Genomic DNA, 21,429 nt, shown 5'->3' with positions numbered 1-21,429 from the left:
CAAAGGGCTAAAAATGATCACATTCGAGGAAGAAGGGTTTATCTTGCAAAAAAATAAAAAAATAAAAATAAAAAAATAAAATAAATAGATAAATATACTTTTCAACCACAAATGCTCATCTTGCACTAGCTTGACCTAACATATTACGTAGTCATGCATGTGTGACGTAGGCGGAAGTACCGACCTAGTGTTTACAAAGTGAATTTGCAAAGAAAGTAAAACAACGATGTCAGACCATTTGAGTTTAACTGAAGTAAACATACGAAGAACTTACCTCACGTGAATTTCCAATATGATTACATAAAGCGTGAAGATGTATATAATTTTTGTTTGTTTTTTTTTTTAAAGAAAATAATCAATTGTTTAACTCGATAATACTCTTATTCCTCAGCTGGAATTGTACAGCCCTTTGAAGCTGCGTTGAAACTGCAATTTGGACCTTCAACCCTGTTGATCCCCATTAAAGTCCACTGTATGGAGAAAAATCCTGGAATGTTTTCCTCAAAAACCTTCATTTCTATTCAACTGAAGAAAAAAGACATGAACATTTTGGATGACATAGGGGTTAGTAAATGATCAGGAAATGTTTATTCTGGAAGTGAACCAATCCTTTAATTTTAGACCTTGATTATACCCACTCATCCTGAGACCAAATAAAGAGATCAGACTCTGAATAAGTTTTCAACTATAAAGTCTTTTAATGATCATTACAGAGCGAAACGCAGTGAATAGACTGGTACAACAACAAAAACAAAACAAAACAAAAGAGAAGTCTGAAACCAGGATTGTACATCAGTCAAAGCAGCTGACATCTCAACACAATCTGCTTCCCATACTGGTGTTACAGTTAAAGTGGACCCTCAACATTGAAGAAAGTCAAACTCAATGTTTTTCAGTTCCCATTCAACGACCAGCAGAAATTTTAGTTTTAAAGACACAGCTCCAGATCGAAATAAAAGCTTCGAGTAAAAGAAAATGCAAATGTGCACCCAGTTTTATTTTTAAACACCATCCACACGCACCCCACTGCACATCTCAACAATGCGAAATTGAAAATTAAATAAAAAATAATAATAATAAAATAAAAAAAATCAAGGCACGAATATGAATACTGCAAAAATGTAACACTCTACACATTACAGATCTGTAATGGTGAATAAATCATCTTTTAAAATTCTCTATCTATTATTTCTTCTGGATAATTTTCAGACAGCTCAAGAGGATGGGGCAGCTATGAGAGAGGTGGGTTAAGGGTTAAAAATGAGATGAGATGAATCTAAATTAGCAGACAGCACTGAACGAAGCTTTCTCAAAAGCTACAACTGACTAACCAACAGATCCAAACACACCAGAGCAGTCTCACCAGTATGTTTTACATACACATATACATACATACATACATACAAAAAAAAAAAAAAAAAAACACTTCATATGAGGGGAACAGGGCATTACTCCACCACAAAAGAAAAAAATAAATTAAAAACAACAACTTAACATTCAGTATTCATATTGCATCCCACTTTAATGCATCTTGTGTGTACATTTCAGTCCCAATCTGTGAATCCAATAAAGAAAATTTCGCTGTGGTGCAAAAGCTAAAGATTAAACCCTAATAGGCCTATCTGACTTCATATTTTCGTACTGCAGCATAAGACTAATTATGACTTAATTTCTTGCAAAACAAGAAAACAGTGCACTGTGAAGGTGGAATGACACTTGTTCATTTGAGCATTCTGGAAACTAGTGCTCATAAGCCACACTTCCCTCCTCAAAAGCCTAAACCCAGTCTATAATGCCTCTATTTGTACATTAAACAACACCTATTAAGTGGTTATATTTCACCGGCTGCCTCAACACAAACACAGGGCGTAAACCAATAGCTCGGCTCTCCATATTTCACGCGAACTTTGCCTAAACTTTGCTTATGTAAATTTCTCAGCCCTGTACGGTGGAGAGGTTTTTCAGCCGTCAGTCTACAACAATCCTCTCACACTGGACATATACACAAACTCACTTGAATACACACTCAATGTGACCGGATCAAAAAGTTTAGGTGGAGCTGATGTCCTAGAGCTACATTTGATTATACAATGCAGAAAGATGAGGAAAGCGAAAGAGACGAGGAAAAGCGCACTTTGGCACCAGTAGCCCCTCCATATCATATTCAGTACATGACAGCATTCTTCGATTCCTTGTCTGAGTTGGTCAAATGTTTTTTTTGGAACCCGTAACCACAGTAAACAGGTCTGATTAGACCTAACTGTAAGTCTGATGGTTTAAGAAGAGACTGTAAACAACAGACTGGGCACTGGAGATCACGTCGGGGTCACCATAAATGAGGGGGCTGTACTGATGACGTCCACTCAGAAAAAGATCAAAGAGAAGCCATGGCTCAACTACACTTTAGAGACATGCAGATGGAAAGAACTGACAAAAAAAACATTTTTGTGAGTTGTGTCTCAACTTTAAGTGTCAGAAAGTTAGCATCGCAGTTAGCGACAAAATCTTGCCCTCAATGTGTAATTTTCTGAGTGGACACACACATACGCACACACAGACAGCATGAGAGGATATGAAACAGCAGTTTCAGGACATATATATATTTATATATGATAACTTAAAATGTACACAAAAAAATTTATGCAATGTTATATCGACAACTCCAAAAAATGAAAATTATATACAAAAGGCAAACATGTACCAACAAAAGGTCAGTTTTCTGACATCTTGTAATGCTCGAAACTTTAACAGCATAAAGTCGTCATGGCCCAAGTTTACTCCGAATGCCTTTCAAGAACAACGGCGACGTCGCTCTCTCATCTCGGCTCTACCGGAGCGCAACGTCACCCAGTACTTCACACACAAACAGACAAAAACACAGGTTGAGACACACGCCAAACCCTGCGCGAGGGCGTTTTGGCTTTAGCAGCTGCGAACCCGACCGACCGCCCGACTCGTAAACACCTCAATCACATCTTCTTTCGCTACTATGGAGTGCACTTCAAAAGCGAGACATGAGAATGATTATGCTATTAACAAAATGCGAAAAAAAAAAAAAAAAAAAACACATTCAATGGTGACTAAAAATCAAAGTTTAAGACACAAAATAATCGCGTAACAAAAAATAAATTAAGGCATGCAGCAAGTAATATCTGTATGTCATTTTTGATTAGTTTCCTGCATTCTAGTCATCGCTGATTTTGTTTTTCCTTCGGTCATGTGTCCCGAATCACTGAAGATAAAAATTAATAAAATTAAAAAAAATCAAAAACAACAAATAGCTGCCAAAAAGAAGAGTGTTTCCACTGGAATCACAGGCGTCTTTTGAGGGGAACAAAGCTAAAGCATTGTTTAAAAGGCCAGATATTTACAGGGGAGTCTGGGTTATGCATGCAACTTGTCACAGCCTTCTGTATAGCCATGGGATTTTCAAAAAAACAAACCCATAACACGCCACCGAGGTGAAATGTATATCGTCATACGAGAACAAAACGATCTGAAGTGAAGAACAGATTTAAAATACATCCATTTAAACGGCATTGACATCAGTTTAAAAAAACGCTAGATATGTATCAAAAATTATACTAACAGAAGATGACAAAACGTCTATTGGCGTCAAGAGTGCTGTTGCAATGTAAAACCAAGCTTTCTACAATGTAAGCACAGATGACTGGATCTACAGAGTTTGATAGCCTATAAAATTCAATTAAGGCTTCGCAGTAAACATCTGATTTGTTGACGCTGGCACTCCCCACCTTTTTTTTGAAATGTGTTGTGATCTGATTCGCTAAAGCCAGCATGGACATAGGAACATGCAATTAAACGCACGCAGTCACGCTAATCACAGATATGATCCAGTAATCGCACACATACACACACACTCACGTCACGCAACTAACTGTGCATTAGACAGGCCTCTGCCCTCCTCGCTCCGGTTTTTTAAGGGCATTTGGCATAGATACATCACATTTTTTGACTCGGGAGGGTCAAAGGCCTGTCAGTACTCCGCTATGGGGGCGAGCTCAGGATTCAGGTTGACCGTGATGTTCTTATACAGGCTGCTCAGAGAGATCTCCGGAGAGTACTGGAGATTGTTCAAGCCGTCCAGATGCTGTCGCTCTTTTGAGTATCTCAGCAACTTGTACCTGAGAGGAGGGCGAGATGAACCGGGGGTTAGCGTGTCCTTGAGATAATCTGCTACAATATGTAACGATCTATACACGTATGACCGCAAATATGTTTTTGTCACACGTAGGTCAGTCCACTCTGGGTTACACAGAAACAGATGAATACAACTTTTAAGGTCAGGTCGAGTGTAAGCAGGTCAGAGGTAAAGACTGAATAATGCAGTGACAAAAAAAATTAAGATTTGGAGGGTTGAAAATGCTTTTTAAATCCTAACTTCCAAAATTGGGAGTAAACAACGGGGAGACTGAGGAAGTTACAATTTTCCTTCAGGTGCTTCCTCAGTATTGTCAACCTGAGTCACCGCTAAGCACGTAGTTCCTGATTTTTTTTTTTTTTTTTATTATTTATTTATGTCAGGCTTTCCTACTAGTGCTGGTTCTGCCACCAGCAAACACGTAGAAAGAAGCAATCGCACTGAATGAATTAGCTTGGGAAATATTAAAAGGGGTCATCGGATGTCCATTTTCCACAAGTTGATATGATTCTTTAGGGTCTTATTGAAAAGTCTATAATATACTTTGGTTAAAGATTCTCAATGGTTGTGTAAACACCCTTTTTACCTTGTCAAAATGAGCTACTTTGAGCAAAACGAGAAAAAGTTGGCTTACATAAATAAAGGCCTCTACTTTGGCCACTACATTTCTTGTTATTATCAATGTTGAAAACAACAAAACTGTTATTTAAAAGCTTAATATTTTGTGGAAATCATTATACACTGATTTGATGCATAGAAAGTTCAAAAGGAAATATATATTTTGGAACAATGTCTTTAGTGTCACTTTCGATCAGTTTAATACATTGTTGCTATATCAAGTTTCAAGTCCTTACATATTCTCATCTTAAACATCTGAAAGGTAGTTTACATTAGTTAATATATATATATATATATATACATACATATTTCTGCAAGTATAACCCCTAGTATTTGTGTATATGTGTGCACACTGACCTCCCCAGGAACTGCACCTCTCCTCTGTGGTGATGGGGGATAGATTTGTATTTCCCAATATCACCTTCTGGCCTGGTCACATTGAAACCTGCATAATGAACCCTGAAAAAGAAACCCACCCACACACACAGATTTGTGTTACATGTACATCTATTTGTTTATGATAACATGATACCTACTTTAGTCACACACAGCAATATGGTGCAGCAACAATTGCTTGTCACACAAAAGTAACTGGATAGATATAAACTACTTGTTATGCTGCTTTTAGGAACACACAAGCATCCTACTAAATAAACATAACTGACCTATTCCAGAGATCATCGTCCTCTCCACCCCAGCCCCAGAATGCATTGGGAAAGCCGTTGATCTTGCGGAATTGTTCAACTGTAAGTCCACTGACTCCACCGAAAAACTCATTGTAGGGAAGACTGAAAACACACAAACACTCACACTTAGCAAACAACACTGCAAACATGCCATGATTTGTAAAACATTCTTAAGGAAAAAAAAGGAACAGGGGAAACTAAAAAAAAGAAACAAACCTTACCATCAGGAATCACTTGAAAGCAATAGGCAACAAAAAAAATCTTTTAATAGTACAGACTGTCAGATTTCTTCACAAGGCGATAAGGAAATATAGCACACAAGTACTTCCTTGCAGTCTCCGCAAAGCAGTTTTGCTTTCAACCAGAATATGTTCAGAGGAACAACTGTCCTTTCAAACTCAACCCAAGCAAAGCTGCACCATGGGGTCTTTAATCAGTCCTTGGTCACATGCAAAATAAGGGTAAATTCTCCAACTACCTCAAACACTTTTGAGAGGCAATTAGAGCTGTGTTTATACCTCATTACACAAATGATATAATCTGCGTAACAAACAGCCCTAAAATCTGCATGTCCCTAAAGCATTTCAGTCCTACCTAACAAAGTTCTATGAACTGCTGTGAAAATGGAGAAAAAAGAAAAAAAGAAAAAACACAAGCAAGGATGAACCACAACCCTCGCGTTTGCAACTTAGTACAGATACAATACAGCAGGACGTGAACTTACACGGGCATGAAACCCCGTTTCAGCACTGGTTGGTTCTCACCACATTTTTAAAAAATGCTGTAAAAGTGGGTGTGGTTCACTGCGGAGCGGAAGTGGAGGAGGGGAGAGAGTCAACTGTGGATTCAGACAGTTTCATTTCCTCCCATTAAGTTAACACCACAAATAAATGCACAGCCTTTTGCACTATGCATCGAAAACATATGAATGTGCTTTTGCACCTATTAACTTTTAAGAACATGCAGCCTGATGAATAATTATTAGACACCAACGCATCATCGAAGTACTACAGTCCGTTGCCACGTCACAAATTGTGACGTCAACACAATGTAGTTTTTAAACAGGAAGATGAAAAAAAGCACAAAAAAGCTCAAAATTAACCAGTTTCTCCAACAATTAAAACTAAAGGATGCTAACATTATCATCTATGATGTGCAAACGCCTCTGCTAATATCTCAGAAAAAGTAGTCAGGGGGTTCATGAACCTTTTAGGATACGCAGGGTTTTGCAGGCCCTTAACATCTTAAAAAAAAAAAAAAAAAAAAAAAAAGAAGACACATTAGGTTTAATGAAGTCCATTAAAAAGATCTGGACAGATATTATGATGAATTTGATGAATGAGGAAAAGTGAAATGTTTCATTTCTTTGAAATGTCAAAAAAAAAAAAAGAGTGGCATAAAAGCACAAGGATAGCCAAACAAGCTTAATGTTCTTTACGAAACTTAGCCAAATTAAAAGCACATTCAAATCAATGTAAATACACCCTGAATATAAATATACCCTGAAACCACAAGTTTAGCATATTGTAGTTTTGGTTACCTAAGTCAATTTAGTTTTGCAAGCAAAAAGTTCACAAGTTCACGTCTTGTGATAAAGGAAGTGACACCCTAACATACTGTAAATCTACAGATGACTTCTAAGGAAAAACATCACAAGATGAAACTGTAGGTTAAGGTGGAAAGTTAAAGGTTAAGCTTTGAACACTCCTGACTATATTTTCAACAGGTTTTTGAAATGTATCCAGTTTTTGGCTGAATGAAAATATTTTTTTCTCTTTGGTTCAGTGAATACGTTCATTTTACATTAAAGGGCACCTATTATGACCCTTTTTAAAAGATGTAATATTGTCTTTGCTGTCCCCAGAATGTGTCTTAAGTTTCAGCTCAAAATACCCCACAGATAATTTATTATAACATCTGGAAAATGTAATTTCTGGGCACATCTAAAAAAGCTCTAACTACACGCAGTTTTGGCGTGTAGCAGTTTAAATGCAAATGAGCGTAGCGTATACATCTCTGCTTTGCATACCTACAGCAATAAACAGTCAGTAGAAGCAACATGAATGAGAGTGAGAGAACTGGTGTTCAGCTGTAATGTATGAACCAGAGCCAGACACAGATGAAGAGAGACTCTGGCAGACGAAACCCCTATGAAAATGAACCAGGATATCTTGGCATGGACATCTGATACATTTATGTATTTCTAGAGTTTTCAGAGTCCATTTGCAAAAAATAAAGGTTAAAAAGTTTGCTAAGCACTGCCTTGTATTGCCTCTCATTCACAAAGCAGTCTGGAGTGAAAAGATTTGCACAGACACACATGCTTTTTGGTAGATTTTGAGGCACATCGCCTTCAAAAATGAAAGTAATCAACTGCATCCTCAGTGGCTCAGATGTCATGAGAAAATTAAGACTCTTATGTTCAGTCTTACATCCAAACACAGAACACCAGGATTGCATTCGAGACAGTAGAGGGGTTTCCATCCAAAGTTCTGAATTTTGCAAATAAGCACTGTTTCCATCCAGCGAGTCAAACAGAACAAAATCATCACTTCCTGATAAACTGCCACTAAATATCACTAAGAAAGTAGAAGCCAGTAAATATCACCCATATTTTTTGCACAATTCAAAAACCACCTCAAGCGAGCGTAAAAACTTTTTTGTGAATTAAGGGATTTTTCGACTTCTGGTGTTTCCATCACTCATTTCTGATGCAATACTAATGACTAATCGTTGATTGTTTCACTGATTAATCAGTAGACTTTGATTATTCAGCTTCTGCAGTTAGTTAAAATATTGAGTTATACATATTCAACAAATAGTTGAATAATTTTGAAAATCATATGTAATTACAATTATTAAACCATTCAATAGAACACTACCAGTCAAAAGTTTTTTTTTTAGGATTTTTTTAAAGTCTCTTCTGCCCACCAAGCCTGCATTTATTTGATCAAAACCACAGCAAAAAAACAAAAAAACAAAACAAAAAAAAACAAACAAACAAACAAACAAACAAAAAAAAAAAAAAAAAAAAAAGTACAATTTTGAACTTTTTACAATTATTTAAAATAGCTATTTTCTATTTGAACACATTTTAAAATGTAATTTATTCCTCTGATTTCAAAGCTGAATTTCTAGCATCATTACTCCAGTCACATGATCCTTCAGAAATCATTCTAATATTCTGATTTGCTGCTAAAAAAAACATTTATTATTATTATTATTATGTTGAAAACAGCTGAGTAGAATTTTTTCAAGTTTCTTTGATAGAGAGTTCAGAAGAACACCATTTATCTGAAATAGAAATAATATTATAAATGTCTTTAACATCACTTTTGATTAATTAAAAGCATCCTTGCTAAATAAAAAAAAAAAAAAAAATGTTTTTTAAGTTTCTTGAACAGCGAATCAGCATATTAGAATGATTTCTGAAGGATCATGTGACCGAAGTGATGCTGAAAATTTAGCTTTAATCACAGGAATAAATTACATTTTACAATATATTCAAATAGAAAACAGTCATTTTAAATAAAATATTTTACAATATCACTGTTTTGCTGTATTTTGAATTTAAAAAATGCAGGCTTGGTGATCAGAAGAGAACCCTAGAAACTATGGTGGTAATGCAGGACAGTCGGTCCTAAAAACTAATTTGGTTTAATGGGGAATAAAAAAAATAAGGAGTGGGTGGATTTTGATCAATGTAGGGTGGTTGTGTTCACACACTGCCAAGACACATTTATGACCAAACACCATGTAAAAGTGGATTTTGCATAATGAGTAATTAGAAAGATAATACCTCACAAACACTCCCAACAACCAACTAACTAAACAACACAGACACTGGTTATATACATTAGGATCTGCAAGGTTCTACAGGCGATGGATAACATCGTAACAGTTCATACACTCACACACGACCTAAACACGGCAATATGTGCCCTATAACACTGGGATTGTTTAAAACACAAGGCTTGAATTGTTTAAAATACGCACTTTGAAAAACTGAACTCAGCTTAGCTGCATTCAAAACCTGGAACATCAAGAGCCAGGCAATAAGGAAAATAAACATTAAATCACAATCAGCAAAAATGACAAAAAAAGAAAGGTAAAAGTAGTGAAAAGACAATAACTCAAGCAAGCTAGTACTTACATGTACATGTATTTGTCAAGCTTGGCGGCGAAGTGTCGAGGCATCTGACCACAGCCGTAGTAATTACGGTCGTTTTCTGGGATGTGATCGATGTCGTGAAACACCACACAATCCCACTTCAGGTCCTTCATGGCCTCTTTAAAGCCCACGTTAAACAGCATGGCACGGTTAAACGGCTGAGTACCCATCTGAAAGCAAACCAACACATGACTGAAAAAAAATTATGATTGTTGATTAATTTTCTCTGGTACATGATACTGGCAATCTGAGGTCAGATATCAGTGGATGACGGTACTGCATCAAAATAGTGTATGTGCGCACCTGTTCAATGACATAAAAGGCAAACTGCAAGCGTTGGCGTTGGAGCATAGGGGCGAGGTGCTGAAAGAGAATGGGAAGATGCTCATGGCGATTCCTAAAAGGGATTAAAATGGCCACCTGAAAGAAACAAGAGAGATAGACACAAAACAGTCACGCTGATGTCCTGAATGACCTTTTTTGAATAATGTATTTACAACAGTGACACACCTTCCAGCGTGGTTTGCAATCTTTGGGCTTCCAGTGGCCTCCAAATTGAATGTCCAGATGTTTGAGCCTCAGTTCGATTTCCTCCATAGGAACCTCTGTCATGTTCACTTCCATCTGACCCTCTGCAAGGAAATACAATAACAAGAAACTAAGTAAAAACAGGTCTTACTTGGAAAGAGATTTCTGAGAAGAAACAGTCTTTATAACTTGCAAAACTTGCACTTGGCATAAAAAAATGTGTGAAGACTAGCCAAAAAAAAAAAAGTTCTTGACACCCAATTTGACAGCTGTGCCTCACACAGAGATGAATGAGATGCAAAGCATATTAAACCTGAGAAGTCTAGATTAAGAAGCTAATTGGATAGAGAGATTTTAGAGAGGCAGCATAGCCCCAAACAAAGGCTGTTTTATGCTGCCTTCTAAGACTGTTTGGAAAGCCTTCTTTTGGCCAAAGGCTAAAGGAGCACCAGATTTATCCTTCACAGAGACGGCAATCCCACAATGAACTAGCAAAATAAAAATAAATAAATAGGGGTTGAAATAAGAAAAATGCCAATCCAAAGTCGCATGTTCCCTGAGTAGGTACTTACTTTAAAGAAGTAATTAGTTAAACACCGTTAAAAAAATATGTTCTTCATAGTATGAATGTAAGCTAGACATACTGCATTCATCATGTTGACGCGCTCATTGTCGTGTGACCTACAAACATAAGTTGGCGTTGCTTCAAGTTTCTCTTTATACACACAGAAACAAATACAGTTCCTCACCAGCATAACGTGGCGCATTAAAAATACATACAACAAAAACACTAAAGTGGTGGCTGATTGTGATTGAACTTTTTTTTAACTTTAGTTAGTGAGTAATGTTGCTGTTTGAACATAAACAATATCTGCAAAGGCTAAATTCAATGCAAACAGAGATATTACTGTCTTTTAAATTTACGCTAGGGAAGCTCATTTTAACCGGTTAACTGTTAAACGACAAAGAATTCTGACCGATTAATACAATCAGTTAAATGGTTTAAAAAGTAAATATTTTTTTCAGCAATTTATCAAAATATTTTAAAACATTTGCTGGATGGTTAAAATAAAATAGCATTTTTGACAGGAAGGAAAAACAAACAGTATTCATAAAAGAACAAGAATGAAAAATATAAGCTAGGCTATACTAAACGACAAGCCAAAACGAATTAAACTGAGACTAATGTTGGGTCTCTCATACGACACAAATTCAAATGTTTCCTTATTCGAGATGTATCTGAACACCAAAATATTATTTGTTACGTAAACCTAGTTTTGCACTTCAATCGCATTCCAATATCCACATAAAACAAATTGTTTGGCATAATATCACGGCAGTACGTTGATAACGATTAAGCAGTGTGATTTTTCAATATGTTTGGCTGACTGTATTTTATTATAATAATGAAAAGGCTGCATTGTCAAGTTAGCAATGCTTAACTGTGCATGTGCGTGCGGGGCCAGCGCAACCACTTGATTTTTTTCCTTCTAACAATGGAAACGACTCCTAGCCATACAGATGATGAAAACTGTAAACGGTATGATTTCATTTGTGTACATTCACAATAAAATCTGATTTTTGCGCTTTTGTAAAATAAAGAAAAATAGGATGCCGTTTTCAGGGATGCCTTACCCGCAGCACAAAAATTAACCAAAACTCTGCATACCAGCGATTTGTTGCACAGTTTTTTCTTTTGTTTTGTTAACTACGTAAAAATATTTAGTGTATAGGCCTAGCTTTATTTAGTTTTTCTCGGTTCACAGAAGCGCTGCAGGTGCATAATGTGATGTCCATGTGAATCCTCATGTTCTGTTGTTTGCTGCTTTTTGCACATATAAAATAAAATTAATCCGTGGAAAACAAATTTTGGTTCTTTTAATGGGTCACAGACCCTTATCCTTTCTAAAATAATTAAATTCTAATTTAAAATAATCTAATTTAAAATAATCCTGTCTGGTTAATGGTTAATAATCAGTTATCAAGCGTTGTCTGTCGGTTAGGAAAAACAACCGAAATAAACATCCCTAATTTATGCACTTTAATGCCTACAAAAATGGCTCGTAGGGACTACAACGAGCTACTTCCCAGATTGGTGACATCACAAACCCAGACATTAACATAAACCCCATCCCCAGGAACATGCAACAAAGGCGAGGCAAGAAGAGGAGGAGTTGTTGCCATGGCGTCAAAACCAGGGGTGCACAAAAAAATCTATTTATATATGAATTGTGATTCTGTCTTCTAACAGCTCAATGGATTCACAAGTTTCAAAATCAGCGTTATAAAGCAAGCAGTTGCCATGGTCTTGAGCAATACTTGCTGGCAAACACTTCTTACTATTACAAAATAAGTACTTTATGAAGTGAAAATGTATCCTGCTGTATTAAAAGCTTTAATCAGGATAAAACTGTATATTAAAAGCTAACATAAACAGTAGCATTTACAAATCACAGCGTATCTAAAAGTATGAGACAAGAACAAACAAAACCACATACCATTCTGAAACATCCTGTAAGTGCTGTGCTTGCATGGGTTCTGTGTGATCGTCTTCACTAATATTCTTTATGTCTCATTCGGGCTCAAATTGATAAGCAATATTGACAAAGCCATTGTTTACAATACAGCCAGAGCAAATCACAACACACTGGGCCAGCCTACCAATCTGAGCCCATTGCGTATTATAAAGCAGGGGCTTTATAAAACCAGGAAATGATTAGAGCGTTCGTCTGACCCTGCATAGACAGCAACGCAACTGACACGCTCAATCCCCAAAAAAGGTAGTAAGGACATCGATAAAATAGTCCATGGAAATAGTTAATGCAGGGTCAGAAAGCTCTTGGATTTCATCAAAAACATCTTAATTTGTGTTCTGAAGATGAACAAAGGTCTTACAGGTTTGGAACGACATGAGGGTGAATAATTAATGACAGAATTTTCATTTTTGGCTGAACCATCTCTTTAATAAAGTACTCAACTAAGAAAACACCTTGACAGATGACTAGCTGTCAGTGTGCTATAACAATGATAAGTAAGTAGGGATGTACTGAATGTTAATATGTGTATGTGGGGTGGAGGGGCGCAATCTGTTTACCATCCTGATCGCTTGTGGGAAGAAAACCATACTGTTTTTTTTATTTACTGTACAGTAGAAAAGTATGTGATTCAGAGCCAAAAAAAGTCAGTTTAATTACAGCAAACGTTTATCTAGTATTTGTGCCCTTTGGCGTGTTTTTATACTTACTTGAATATTGAATCATTATCTTAGCAACGTCAAACTTTATTCAGATCATTTCTGAGTAAAATAAACGCATTGTTTAACTCAAGACTTACTCATAGAAGGTAACCGTTCGGGACAGGGCAGGTTCTGAGCATATGTGAAGTTCTCAGGGAGGTATGTGGTTGGCTGAGCGATATACTCGCTAGAGTTATTTCCATCTGGATAATCTGTTAAAACAAAGACAGAGAGATGCACATTAAAGTCAGTGTGAATTGCTAAAGTCAGTGTAAAGTGACTTATTTATCAGTGAAAACGTATTCAATGTGAAAAAAGCTGGGATGGCACTTGATTTTATCCATTGGAAATTGATTGGACGGTAAAAAATAGATAAATAAGCCAGACTGAATGACTGTGTCTAAAAAGCTAATTAGCTACTGGTTAGGATCATTTAAAAGCATGTAGAGTCTATGACACCAGAGCATTTTTGTTTCAGAAGAAGCCCAAGTTATTACATTTTGATTAAAGATCACAAGGACTGTTTCTTGCCGTGGATCAACATTGATGAATAGTTCACAGTGAGACCAGGGACATTCATTAAGTGAGGAAATAAGGTCAAATTGTCCTCATGAAGCCGAAACAGAAAGTATTAAACTGAAAGCATACTTCCTTTCCTGACTTGTGAACAATGTGCATGGTGTAATTTCGATCATTGTTTTCATTGATTTTTGTATCCTCGTGGGCAGCAGTGCACTCAAAAACAAAAGTTCACTAGTTAGTGTGCACTTGTCCACACTTATGATTAATAGTGTACACTACATAAAGCAAAACATTAAGTATACCAGGGCCGTTGTAAAAGTGTTTAATTCAAAGATCAGTCTGGTCAATGTTATTGTGAAGGAAGGGAGATTTACTCTTACCTGTGCCGTTGAGAGTACTGTTCTTATTGGTGTATAGCCTGATCATGTGACCAATGGTCCGCACATTGTCTCGTAACATGATACCCTGAGCCTGTACCATGAAGAAATATGTGTTGACTGAAAAAGAGAGTAAGAGAACATGTAATGAATTTCCCAAAAGACATAAAGAGGAAAAAAAAAAAAAAAAAAAAAAAAGAGCGTAATCGAATGCAATCATAACAGAAATATGCAAATTTCCACACGGTAAAACAGCTGTATGCGGACACCCAAACTGCAGGCTTTCGTTTCGAAAAACGAAAACCTCTTCCTCTCACAGAAAAACTCCTAAGAGCAGCATTGTGAGAAAATGGTCGAAACTACAAGTTCCTATCATTGTAAGCATCTGCGGTTTAGCCTCAGTTTTTGTCAGTGTGATGTGGTTTTAATTTAAATACTATACAACGGTGGTTGTGTCAGCATTCCTGAATCAGACATTTCCGAGTCCAGATAAGAGGAGAAATGAACAGAGATCAGCAGAACGTCTACTGCTGAATATCAGCTATAGGTCTGAAGGGAAGTTTCATATCCTCCGATGGGAAAGTCTATGTAGGCACATAAATGCAAACCCATGACATCTGTGTAGACCAATCTAAATGAGGAAAATCTTTTGGTTACTGCATGGCACATAAAGGACAAGCTTTACACATCCTCACACTCAAAACTAAAACGTGCCATTCCACTATAAATGGATGAACAAATTAGGTTGTTCACATATATTTGTAGACATAGTGTCTATACATCCACACTGATATACTGCAAAACCTACATTGGTCATCCACTAGTAGTAAAAATATTTCTAAAACACAGTCTAGAAATTTAAAAAAGGTTTATTTGGCTATACAATTAGCTTTGTTGTGTGGAAACTACAGCTAGATTCTCAAAGCTGACACAAAACCTCAAGCCAGAATATAAACAGCAGCCATTAATAGTAGAAAAAAATTAACCTGGGCCTAAGGACAAAAAAAACACATTGGTTCTTCCTAACCGCCCAGAGCTCTTTATACATTAGATACAGTCCAGTGAACGCTGGTCAAACAACGATGAGGAAAAAGCATTACCTTACTTGGGCACTGATTATACAAATACAGCAAGAGCTATTAAACAGGATTTGGCTGTGTTTTGTCGGTGTAGTGGCATGTGTTGGAGGGCTGCCTGGATTTCTAGATAAAGATTTTGGAAAAAGGACACTGAAGGAGGCTGATCTGTTTCATGTCCACAAATCAACAAAACTGTGATTGCCAAGAAGGCAGTGAAACTCCTTAGTTCTTCTATAAGGACAACAACAGTCAGGTTGAAAATTAATTATTATAGCTGCTCATACGGTTTGTGTAGACATTCAGGTAAGCAAGACAAGACAAACTGCAAGTGTGTTAAGATACACTTCATCTGTGAGCATCCCAATACATGAGAGCTTACTTTGTCGTAATGCCAAATTAAACATTAAAGTACATTTTACATCATTATGTCTTAATTTTTTCTTTTTTCATTTGCGCTTTGGTATATTAGTCAACGTTACAAATAATGCACTAGATTCTAATTTTCCCTGTTCTGCATTATTTGATATTACATTTTATTTATTTTAAACATTCTAAATAGCAAACGTAACATTACAAATGCATGCTTATGAGTATATTTAAATATATGACATACATGTTTTAAATGACATTAAATTATATTTTACCTTACCATAAATGCTTGGTGACTTTGGTAGAACACTTAACCATATTTAAAAGACAAATATAAAAGGTAAAAACAAATATGTAAAATAATTAATCCAAACTCAAACTACCTGAATTCAATGTAAACTTTAACTATATCTTTTTATTGTAAATTGTATATAATGTGCTATTATGTCCACAAAACCATTACATTCAGTTCTTAAGGACAAACATTAAGGATGTCACAATACTCAATATAATATCGAACCATTCGGTTTGACATCCACAGTTCAATATGCGCTTGTGAATTGCGGTTTTTTGGTTTTGCACTAAATAATTTCCCTGTTTTATTTCTCTCGAAATTTGCTGTGTGCCCATGATTTCACGTGCTGAAATGAGGAAACGCTTCCGCGCTTGTATTTGAAAAAGCAACAGCAGAAGACGCAGAGCATCTTCCATACTAATGAAATGCAATGATAAGCCTTTCTAAACCTGTTGTCCAACAAAAGAAAGCATTATAACTTAGTTTTACTTCGAATGTTTGAAATAACTTTCTTTTGTGATCTGATGTGGCTTCTTATCATAGAATGAGGCAGACAATATTCTACACTGCATGTCGATTGTGGCTTACAAATATCATTATGAAAATCATTATAAAAATACTCGAGATGGCTTGAAGAACACAAATAAACCATACAGTATTACAGTGTTTATTGTCTTTACATTTCATCATTCAAGGCGTTTAACGTTATGCCTTTATCCATGGATGTCTCATTACAAAGGATGCACCCTCCTGAGGCTGCATTCGAAGGCTACATACGTCATAAAGGCTGTCTCACTTCAGAAAAGCAAGTAGGACACTCCAAATGCGACCTTCGAATGCGGAGGATGCATGCAGTGTATCCTTCGCTGCTACAGATAACCCACAATTCTTTGCGTCGTTGTTTATGTGAGAATAAATTGCGATGTCGGCAGATGCAAACACAAGCGACGATGTGGTGTTTAAATATAACAAGTAAAACTAATAAATTTTTGTCCTCCTTTTTTCTGTAACAGATGTCAGTTGTACTTACGCTGCAGCTCCTCAAACACGCAATAAAATAAAACAAGTAAAAAACAGTTTCTTTTCAAATTACTTTCCAAGTTTAGAAATAATTTTCCTCTATTTACTTAGTGGTAGAGCGCAACTAGGCGGCCGCGGCGTGACAACAATTGTTGAGTCCAGTGTAGACTGTTAGTGTGTTGTCATAGCAACGTGATACTTTCTTTTTCCTTTTCCGTCTGTCCTACGAAGGCCGTCTCATTTAATTCTAGGCTTGAGGACACTCCGCATACGCATCCTACAGAGAATGCGACCTCCAAAGGATACGACCTCCATATTAGAGAAGCTGGAATGTAACGTAATCAGTGCTACTTCTTTGATGTGAATTTTCTGCTAGAGGGCGACCAGTATGAATGAAACCCATCCTATTTTGCTTAAAATTTGAAAAATAATACCTCTCTCAAAAGAATATTAAAGCAGACGTTTAATAATCCACGCTTTTCTAGTGTACAGAGGTTTACAGAGGTATTTTGTTGTTAATTAGATGCAAAAAAACACTCGGATGTGGCAAGCTATAAAAAACGAACCGAAAACCACGGAACCTATTGAACCGTGGACTAACTGTATTGTTGCATCCCTAGTAAACACAGTATTCGTAATGAAAATACTGCATATACACTACCTGTCAAAAGTTTTTGAACAGTAAGATTTAATGTTTTTTAAGAATTCCATTCCGAATCCAAAACACAGCAAAAGCAGTAATACTGTGAAATATTTTTACTATTTAAAATAACTGCTTTCTATTTGAACATATTTTAAAATGTAATTTATTCCTGTGATCAAATCTAAATTTTCAGCATCATTACTCCAGTCTACAGTGTCACATGATCTTTCATAAAATATTCTAATTTGCTGATCTGCAGCTCAAGAAACATGATAGAGGGGTGGGGTATAGGAACTAATACTTTTATTTAGCAAGGATTCTTTAAATTGACGATAAAGTCAAAAGTGATAATAAAGACATTTATAATGTTACAAAAGATTTTTATTTAACATAAATGCTGTTTTTTTGAACTTTCTATTCATAGAAATCTGAAAAAAAATATACTCAAACTATAAATGTTTTTGAGCAGCAAGTCATCATATTAGAATGATTTCTGAAGGATCATGTGACTGGAGTAATGATGCTAAAAATTCAGCTTTGAAATCACAAAAATAAATTACATTTTAAAATATATTCAAATAATTATTACTTCAAATAGTGAAAAAAATAAATTCTAAATTTTACTGTATTTTGGACCAAATAAATGCAGGCTTGGTAAGCAGAAGAGACTTTCAAAAACTTACTGTTCAAAAAATTTTGACTGGAAGTGTATAGACACTGGTTCTAATTTATAAATGCTACTTTGTTTTATAGATATCACAATGAGCAAACACACGGTTACAGCTGTTTTTATATTCAAACTACAAATATCACTATAACATAAGTTCCGTTATTTTCAGTTACTATGGTAAATAAGGCTGAAGAAGAGATAAACGTACTGTAGTCATGGAGTTTAGCCAACTTAGCTTCACATGAACACAACAACAGCCCATAATTCAATATGGACAGAATAGTTGTTGGGTAAACAGGCCGTTAAGCTAGCAATAAACCATTTATTGGTGAATTAAACGGCCAAATCTTACTTTCCTGTGTCCCAAATCCTAGTGAACCGCCTAACTAGACGGTATTGTTGGTCATTACAGGATACGCGATAGCGGTTCTGAGCATCACAGTATAATGGCTGTTTAGTTAGGCAGCTCACTGGGATTTTAAACACAACCTGTCACTGGTGTTTGTTCGGGAGGTGGTGATCAGTATCTGGAGTCAGTGATGAATGAAACACGATTAACACGTTTAATCGCATCAGTCCCAATGAGCGATGCTGCGACTTATCAGAGGGACTCACCTATTCCGGGAGCCACATAGATGAAGTAGAGGCAGGTCGTGGACATGGAGAAGAAAAAGATGAAGGCCATTAAGGAGCGGTTGGACAACCGCATCAGCCGCCTCCACTTCCACATTTTATCTCGGCTACTAGCTATCCGTCACTCCCATAAAAACACGCAGATCGGAGAAAAGAGACGCAGTTTGGTGTACTGAAACGGTCATCCGTGGAAAATGCGGTGCTAAATCAGGGTGCTGGTAAAGTCCGCATCGTTCATTCAGCTGGATGCAAGGCCGCAGTGCTCGCTCGCTCTCTCTCTCTCAACAAAGTCAAGAAATTTCCAGATCAAAAAAAATAAATAAATAACAAAACGTGCTACATCAAACGGCGACCGGGCTCGGCGTTCGGTCAACGCGATGCATTTTGTTGGGTGCCGTTGCTGGTTTTAGTGTTCCGGGATGTTTCTTTCTAGCGAACGCAGACACGCCTCGTCGCGTTGATGATGATGATGTTTGGAAATGATGAAGGGAGTGAAAGTGATGATGGTGAGGGACCTGCCCTTCCTCCCTCTTCCCCCCGCTCTCTGGAAAATCCCCCCACGCTTCAGCGATCAGTCCTCCGACACGGCGGCGGGAAAAGGCGCTCGACCCGGCCGCACAAGAAACCGCGGTGACCGGGGTTGGAGTGGGAGAGACGAGCGAAACGTGACGGGACTCGACCGGGATTCCTTCGATTTCGGTTCTGCTGTCGGTGCAGGTGCAGACACCGTTTCCGGTAGGCGTGACCTACAAAATGGCTGCCAGTGAAAAGGCGTCATCGTGGCTCACGCTTGAGGAATGTTTTCAAAATAAAGGTCTCCTCGACAAACCGAAGTTGTGCATAAAGTCTTCAACATTAGATTACAAATGCTGATAGAAACAATATAACTGATTTACAATATAAGCAACGCACGCCACTATGTATTTTCTTGCCATTGGCAAAGATGTTTTTAAATTTTAATAAACATGTTTTTGAGCTCCTTGCTATGAAACTATTTTATACATCGTTCCATGATAATAATGTGCAACAAATGCAAGGAAATATGGAGAACTATGTTACGTTTTTTTCTTTTCAGTTTGTGAACAGATCGGGTGAAAAAATTTCACCCCCACCGCTTTTCCCAAAATAACCACAAGATCAAGATAGATTTTTATTGTAACTATGAACTACGTTGAGTAATGTAGGAGTTTTCACCATGAAGCTTACACTGGTGATGCACCAGAGAGAAAACGGATTTCACAATTAGTTATTTTAAAAAAAAGCTTGTTTTTTTTTTTTTTTTTGAACATCAAAGTTATATATGATATGAGAAGAGTAGGGCGTTACCATCAGCTAACAAAATGTTTCAAATAGGCTATTATTTTGTATATTGTTCATACTTTGTTTATAATTTATGTCATTGTCACTAAACTATAACTTTTCTGAACACAATTAACTTTTGTTTCACAGAAAAAAAATTACACAGTCCTAAAGTAGGGCGTTTTCCCCCACTCTACCCTATACATTTTTAACAACTATATCTGCATTTGAGCTACTGTTTGGTAGCTGGATGGTGTCCCTGCAGAGTTTAGCTCCAACCCTAATCAAACACACCTGAACAAGCTAATCAGTGTCTTCAGGATTACTAGAAGGCTACAGACAGGTGAGTTTTATCAGGGTTGGAGCTAAACTCTTCAAGGACACTGGCCCTCCAGGACAGAGTTTGTCCATGCCTGCTAATTGAGGTTTATGTTACTGGGGAGAACATAAGACAGGACTACTAACAACCTCTGAAATTGCCCTATAGCTAGTTCACAACACAGCCACGTGACCTATTTACTCTCTGCAGTCTCGGAAAAGAGTGTTTCTAAAATGCACTGAGTTGGACTGCATATTAACTTCATATTGGTCTGTATGATGTCAACAGCTACCAAACCAAAATACAATAACACAGGGGTGTCCAACCCTGTTCCTGGAGATCGACTTTCCTGCAGAGTTTAAAAAAGAACTAGACAGAACTAAAGAAGACATCCGAAACAAGGAAACAAAATAGCTACATAAGATATCCAAAATGATTTGAGCAAGATCAAAAAAAAACTAGCACAAGATCAAAGGATATATTCTGGCACAAGATCAAAGGATATATTCTGGCCCAAGAAACAGGTAAACACCAAAACGAACCAGCCAAGACACAAGGGAAAGGGACCCAATACATGGAGCAGCACACATGAGGACCAATGAGGACCAGAGCTAAACAAGGGGACATGACCAGGGGAAACAAGGAGGTGGGACAAGAGGAGCACATGGCAGACACAAACAGAGACAGAACCATGTGCTTAGACCAGGGGTCACCAGATCCGGTCCTGGAGGGCCGGTGTCCCTGCAGAGTTTAGCTCCAACCCTAATCAAACACACCTGAACCAGCTAATCAAGGTCTTAGGT

At 37.0% G+C, this 21,429-nt stretch overlaps 1 protein-coding gene across 1 annotated transcript; it reads right to left on the bottom strand.

Moving 5' to 3' along the window:
- Positions 1–674: 674 nt before the first annotated feature.
- Positions 675–19,844, bottom strand: b4galt6 (UDP-Gal:betaGlcNAc beta 1,4- galactosyltransferase, polypeptide 6). The gene is made up of 9 exons (XM_051139472.1): positions 18,991–19,844; positions 14,303–14,419; positions 13,499–13,612; positions 10,148–10,269; positions 9,941–10,057; positions 9,620–9,807; positions 5,446–5,568; positions 5,138–5,239; positions 675–4,145 (listed from the first exon to the last, which is right to left on the bottom strand). Exons 1-9 carry the CDS (start codon positions 19,103–19,105, stop codon positions 3,998–4,000), a joined length of 1,146 nt encoding a protein of 381 aa, XP_050995429.1. The 5' UTR covers positions 19,106–19,844; the 3' UTR covers positions 675–3,997.
- Positions 19,845–21,429: the final 1,585 nt, after the last annotated feature.

The sequence above is a fragment of the Labeo rohita genome, chromosome 20 (assembly GCF_022985175.1).
Source record: "Labeo rohita strain BAU-BD-2019 chromosome 20, IGBB_LRoh.1.0, whole genome shotgun sequence".
In the NCBI taxonomy this organism is placed as follows: domain Eukaryota; kingdom Metazoa; phylum Chordata; class Actinopteri; order Cypriniformes; family Cyprinidae; genus Labeo; species Labeo rohita.
This window is presented reverse-complemented; position numbering and strand designations above follow the sequence as displayed.